Source organism: Rhipicephalus microplus, chromosome 1, assembly GCF_043290135.1.
Source record: "Rhipicephalus microplus isolate Deutch F79 chromosome 1, USDA_Rmic, whole genome shotgun sequence".
Classification (NCBI taxonomy): Eukaryota; Metazoa; Arthropoda; class Arachnida; order Ixodida; family Ixodidae; genus Rhipicephalus; species Rhipicephalus microplus.
Window position 1 is genome coordinate 210929419 of NC_134700.1, and position 6584 is coordinate 210936002.

A 6584-nucleotide genomic window follows, 5' to 3' on the forward strand; every position below is an offset into this window, starting at 1 on the left:
GGCCAGGGTCCCAATCCAGAATCGATCCCCGGCATTCTTCAGGGCACTGAAGAGTCATTCTACAGAATTATGCCAGTGCTTTCAAGTGCCTCGGAAAAGAAACTTAGAGAGGGGTCATGTATTGTGAGGAATAGCGTTATGATGCTTAACATTGTCTGGTAGAAGCATAGAGTGGCATAAGAAGTCACACCATGTGAAATGCGATACAGGTTGGTGTATAAGAAGTTTTCGCATCACGAAATTCTCGTCCTTATGTAATCCTTATCACCAGCCGCAGCATCAACAAAGTGCGCGTCTGTATAGGTGCGCGTATGGCATTACGGAAGCGTAGTTGGTACTTCCCCAAAATGAGCAATAATGTCTGGGCGCTTATGGCGTTGTGAAACACGCACGTACACAGAAACGTACGCACGTGCTATTCAGGCTAACCGTTAATGATCACCTAACTACGCTTAGCTGTATGATTCGCCTAGGTTTCTCGTCGTAGTGCATTAGCACAGCTGCGCCATACCGCAACTCGATGGTCACAGATCAATGACGAGCAGTGTAACACTGCACCGTTGGCTGGTTTGAGGGTACTGCTGCTCTTGAGGCCGCGGCCTGCGATTTCATTTGAGATCGGATGCAGAAGTCGAACACATGGTAAAAAGGTCGGAACAATCTTTATTTTTTTATCCAGCTGATATAGGTTTTGTACAAATGAGCAGCACAAGCTTCGCACGCAGTTCTTGGTGTTCTTTCATGAGTCGAAGCTTCGGTGAAGACAAAGAACATACAGGCTTAGTACATCACCACACTTGTCCGTGAACACTTCTACCGGTATTGTAACAGGTGACGACTTATGCGTCGTATTGATGACTATGCAATGACTTGTAGCACTCAAGATAGAGAGAGATGAACTGTGACCTCAGCATTACCGTGTAACTCGTGAACACCACGAGAAAACACTATCAGAGATGGCAACCAGACTCCCCGTAAACGAAAATAACAACTTCATCCTCTTCCTCTACTTCCCAGTTGACGGCGTGATTTTCTTTGCATGAAAGCAACACCTTGCGAAACGCGCTGTGTGAACACTGGCGCCAGCAGATTACACTGCGGCGCTTGTTAGTACAATCAAGTGACCCAGTAACAACTTTTATTACCTGTCACAGGTAAAAAGAAGAAGATGAAACGTGCAGATAAATAAAAAAAACTTATCAACAATACAAAGTTCAGTTACAATGAACGAAATGGTCAAACATGTGGACATAAATGACGTGCGGCAGATCGAGTTGAACAAGAAGCTGCAATGAATAGAAAATGCGCACGCAACTTACATAAGCACTATGTTAAAGGGAACAACAATATACGGGCCGAAGCTTGTACACGGCTTGTGCGTGGTTGTTTCGCCAACTGCCCTCTTGGGAATTATGCCGACAGGCGGTTGCACAAGAAGCGCGTTTTACCGCAATAACAGTATGAACGCGGTGAAGCACGCTTCACGTGCGTGAACAAGAGGTGTGCAGCCAGCACTGAGCGCCCGAAAGCGTCGACGAGGGCGAACGCCTTCGTTTCATGGCGACTCTCGTAGATTAACAGTTCTGTGTCCTAAACACATTCTTTCAGATTACTAACATTCATTGGGAGTGACATTTAAGCTTGCCCTCCATTTGACGATTACTCTCAGCGTTGTATTTCGACGCCAGAGTTCTGCGCGAGACATCACTGAACGCGTCGCAAGCTGCATGCCCGCTCTTTGAATGCCACTTTTGATTTGATTAAATTTACGGAAATGAATATAAGCTTCCCTTATTAGCTCAGGTAATAAGCACCGCTGTTTTCGGCTCTCTGTCTCTTTTCATGCGCATTTTTGAAGAAAAGATATGCGAAGTAACATCACGTCGTTCATATTATGCGCTTGGTAAAATTATAGGCATGTACTATATTTCTCCTCTCTAAACGTATCATTCGGAATCGCCTGACGAACTTTACGCAGCGGACAACATCGCACGCAGTGCTGGCTCGCAAAATGGCCCGCAATGTCAGGCCGTGCCTTCCTCGTTCACACCGCATTGAAAGACGAGCGTCGAACAACAGATCATAAAAGATCAAATGCTGCAAAGAAAACAAGTTTTTAAAAACAAGTAAGTATAGCGTCGTTTTGGGAGGAGACGCCACCTACACCGGTTTCGGTGAGTAATGCGCGGCAGGCTGCCACCGTGCTACGCATGCGCGATACTCGTGGTGAGGACGCGACGTCGGGAGTCGACGCGATCGATAGGCGCCCCTTTATTAAATTTTTTTTCTCCGGTTCTTGTGGGGAAGCTGGCTACTTGCGTGCAAGATGGCGGCCGAGTCTCCGCGGCACCCCAGCCCTGCCGCAACGTTTTCTTTGAGCGCTGCCATTCACGTCGTATGAAGCAGCGGACAAAGTGAAACCACCTCGCCGCGTCCTTATTGAACAGTTTTATTTACACCTAAAGAAACAAGGATCGTATGAAAGATATTCAGCTCATTTCATTCCCTGCTTCGTACGCGCTAAATACAGCGTAGCTTTTTACTAAAAAATAATGCGTCGTAACTGCGAAATGAAGAACTGCGACTTCGAAGTGGACGTATTTCTTTTCTTCTTGTTATCACAAGAAACCTATATAACAACAATTTGTTGCCATTGTTTTTCTATCGATTGATTATTGTTTATTTAGCTCACCGAGCGTGTTTCTCTAGCCAGGAAAAAAGAGAAGACAACATTGAAACGACGATGCTTAAATTGTGCTCACCCTAAAAAACAGCGAAACAGCGATCACATAAAATAGATATTATGTCATGGTTGTTTGGTAATATACCGTCAATTGAGCGTCTTTAGTTATTCTTCCAGCAAAATTCCTCCGCTGGATAGCATTTGGAGCGTAATACACGTGCAAAAGCGTACGTTTCACAAGCATCGTTTACAATCTAAATGTGTCTCCTGAGACTTTTTTTTTCTCTGCCGTTTCTACATGTGATCGGCTAAGTTATTACAACGTTGGCACAGCGTGTTTTTATCACTTCACTGAAGCTTTCCTTGAAGTTCTGCAGTATCGTATCACTCCACTTCCATTCCGCATTCAGAATTTACAGGAGGTAACTCGAAATTGAACGTAAGCGAAAAAGGAAACGCATCTATACGGCTACACTGCCTAACTTATCGAGATTCATACAATTTTTTGTTGCCGTTTATATCTTAACAATATTTGTACTGGTTATTCTTCTCTTTTCGTTTTTTTTGCGTCACTACAGAAGAAAGAATGCAGTGAACGGGTCATAAAAAATGTAGTAAAAGCACGGATGCAACTGCTGGGCAGCCGCAAAGACGCCCGATACACAGACGTGTCCTATGCTGAAATTTCGTTCTGGTTGCAACCAAAAAGCGAACGAACAGGTTCGATAATCTCACCCTCGCTCCACCTATGTATAGGTGCTCCTTCAAATATGGGCAATCTGCGACACGTACTCAGTGTAGAGATGAAACAGCATACGAACGAAAGTAATCGTCTACTCACCTGTACTATTTTGTGTGGTTTCTTCTGGGACAGTGCTAGGTAAAACATAAAAACAAGCCATAGAGGGCGAAAATAAGCGAAAGAAAAAAGTATTGCAGCATAGTCCCATAACAATAAGTCAGTCGTAACAAGGGTGGCAGAGGGGTGGAGAGAACCGGGTGTCTCATGGAGAAGAGAGCTGGGTGCTCGGACAGATTCCTCCAAGTTGCCCGTCGCTAGGCGATGTCGAAACAGTCTCACAGGCTGTCGCAGTCTGTCACACAGTCGAACGCCTTGGCGGCCTTGAACACACGTAGCATTGTGCCATGTTCAAGCTTTCCTCCCGTCAGATGTCACACACTCAGGAAACGGACACTGCACAAGCTAGCGCCACGGTCGAGGATGTCTTCATTGATGCTCTTCGTACACTTTTCCTCCCAGTACGCGCGTTTTCTTTTGGCAGTTATGGCGGACGCTGCTCCGTAGACGTCATTCATGAGTCCTCGAATGAGCACCGTCCCATGTTCTGTGTCCTCCAGTGTGCCGCAAGTGGTGCATTCTTTCCACGGAATAAGTAAGTAGGGCCAATGGGGACCGCATAGCTCAAAGATAGGCTCTTGCCTCAATGAAACTGTGTGCAGGAAGTAAACAAATGGCATTATCATCTGTGGAATGCAAGATGCTCGTTATTTGCTTAAGCGATGCCCCACGACGACACTTGCTCCACGATGTCTTCTCGTGCTCCCTATCAGCGATCAAATCAAAAGCGTGAGCTTGTGTCAAGGCTTATCGCTCTTAAGCTGTATTTGCCTTCAAAGCGGAAGATAGGAAGGTGACGGAAAAAGCAGTAGCAACACGGATAAAGAGTTTTTGATCAGCGTGCGTCGAAAAACGAAGGGCAACACCACGTTGACACAGCGGACACTGGAGTCATCACGGCGCTGAGGTGACGGCTTGGACAGAAGGACGGGGGCCGGTCTCTCACTCTGCCACTCGGAGCGTACCTTATTTGGCAAAACCTTTATACTAGAGTGAAGAAGCCCCGTCGATAGCGGGGCCGTGGGCGGTCTTCAACAGACGCGCGCCGTGGCTGCCGTCGAAGTTACTGGCTGTGGTGCACACGCCTTGAGCTCACTGAATACTTCGGTGAAGAAGCCCGGCTCGCTGTTAATGCGCAGCATGCTGGAGCTCAGACTCTCAATGATCTGGAGACAGCGGTCCCAGAATTTGTCGCGGTTCTCGTCAACCAGGAAGGGCTTGAGTGGATACGATATCTCGTTGCCCATATACGCGTACGACAGGTACAGGCACGTCAGCACGACGGCCTGCAGCTCGCGTTCGCTGGTCACATCCTCGTCGACGAGCTCGCGCACAAGCATGTACAGGAAGACCACATTTGCAGGGTTGATGAAGGCGATGTCCTGCCAGCCCTGCAGCAGCAGTGACCTGTCCACGGTTCGAAGCCAGAGTACCGCGTCGCCTGGCTGGAAGTCGCGCAGCCGCTTGCAGCGCTGCCCAAGGAACTCGCCCAGGCAGCGGAGCAGCTCGGATGTTGAGGCTTGAATGACGGTCTTGCGCTGAGGGCTGCCGCCGGCCGTTAGCTGCTGAGATCCGGCCGGTTTTGGGGGAGCCGGCCTCACTACGGCTGGCTTCGGTGGCAGGGGAGGTGGGGCCGGCTTGGTACCAGTTGGCGGCCGGTCGACGAGTCCGCGACCCGAGCCCACAATATCAAGACCAAGGTTGTAGCAGGAAAGAGACTTGTGCACGTTCTTGTTTGGATCAACGGGTTCCAAAGGTGGTCGCTGCGCGGCTGCTGACTTAGTCTTTTCTGCCTTCTTCTTGGTCGAGACGTTAAAGTGCTTCCAGCTCAGGGCGTTGATGAACAGAGTGTGCTTCTTCAAGTGGTTGCCGCCATGATGGTTCTGGTTGTTGTTGTTATTGTTATTATTGTTGTTGTGATTGTTGCCGTGGTGGTGACCGTTGTGGTAATGGTGGTGGTTGTGGCCTCCGCCAGCGATCGGCGGCTGCGTTTGAGACGCCGGCGGCACCGCCATCCTGTCCTGGTGGTGGCCCATCTTGGCGGAGTGCTGGCTGTTCTTGGCGTTGTTGAGCTGCTCGTAGCTGTACAGGTTGTACTCGCTGTAGCTCTGCGGCTTGCGGTCTCTCGGAGAGAAGCTCAGCACGGTGCCCATGGTGGTCTCGTGGCCGAAGCTGCTGCAACCTCGTCCAGGTGTCCTCTCTGTTGTCGAAAAGATGGTACTCGTCTCGTTTTGCGAGCAGCTATTGCTCAGCTAGCCCGGTAGCGGCGGAGGCAACCGTCGTCCAACATGTCGCCCGCGCGCATTCTGGGTCCGATCGAAGCGGGGCCGATTTGTACGGGCAGCGTTGCCCGGGCGACGATCGCAGTGCGCGTGCGCACAGCCCGTTCCTTCTCCACCGCTGGACGTTGCGCCGAAGCGAAGCTATGGCATCACCCTCGCCGCTGTATCGCAACGCCACTGCTACTCGTCTCCGCCGAAGGCGCCGGATCGATACGGGTGTGATAAGCGCTGAGGGGATGGGAGTGAAGGGAAAAGAGGGAAAAGGGAAGGGTAAAGCAGCGACTCCCCTTGGGATGCTGTTGCTCCTGTGGATGGCTGGGTTGCGAAGCAGACAGGGAGGAAGATGCGGAGTGTGCCGAGTTTTTCTCCCGACTCCCGATGCCCCCCGCGACGTTCTTAAAGTAAAACAGACGCCTGCTGTAGCCCGCTAAATCGTATGCTGGGAAACAGGGGTTGTGAGCATGCAGCGTGGTGAGCCGAGACTGATGCTACTCTTTCACTCAGTGAGGGGGACTTTTGGATCGTTGAACCTTAATTCCACAATTATTTTCATGTATTTTACGGGTGATGGGCGCATTTTCTGGTCAATGTTGTCGAACGAGCTTTTCTTTATTCGCTTTTATTTTCTTATTTCATCCTCGTATTTAATCGCCTCCTGCGACATGTCCTCTTGCAATTTATTCAGGCAAAATATTTTCAAGGTGATTCGGCCCGAACTAGGGAACTGAAAGTGAATTGCCTAATCGCTCTTGCACGCTTG

At 49.5% G+C, this 6584-nt stretch overlaps 1 protein-coding gene across 1 annotated transcript; it reads right to left on the minus strand.

Moving 5' to 3' along the window:
- Positions 1-643: 643 nt before the first annotated feature.
- Positions 644-5834, minus strand: Cdk5alpha (Cdk5 activator-like protein). The gene has a single exon (XM_075891181.1). It carries the CDS (start codon positions 5693-5695, stop codon positions 4574-4576), a length of 1122 nt encoding a protein of 373 aa, XP_075747296.1. The 5' UTR covers positions 5696-5834; the 3' UTR covers positions 644-4573.
- Between the last annotated feature and the right edge of the window lie 750 nt (positions 5835-6584).

Bases quoted from the DNA above. Each gene is read 5' to 3' on its own strand.
- Cdk5alpha (XM_075891181.1), bottom strand. From the start codon at position 5,695: ATGGGCACCGTGCTGAGCTTCTCTCCGAGAGACCGCAAGCCGCAGAGC.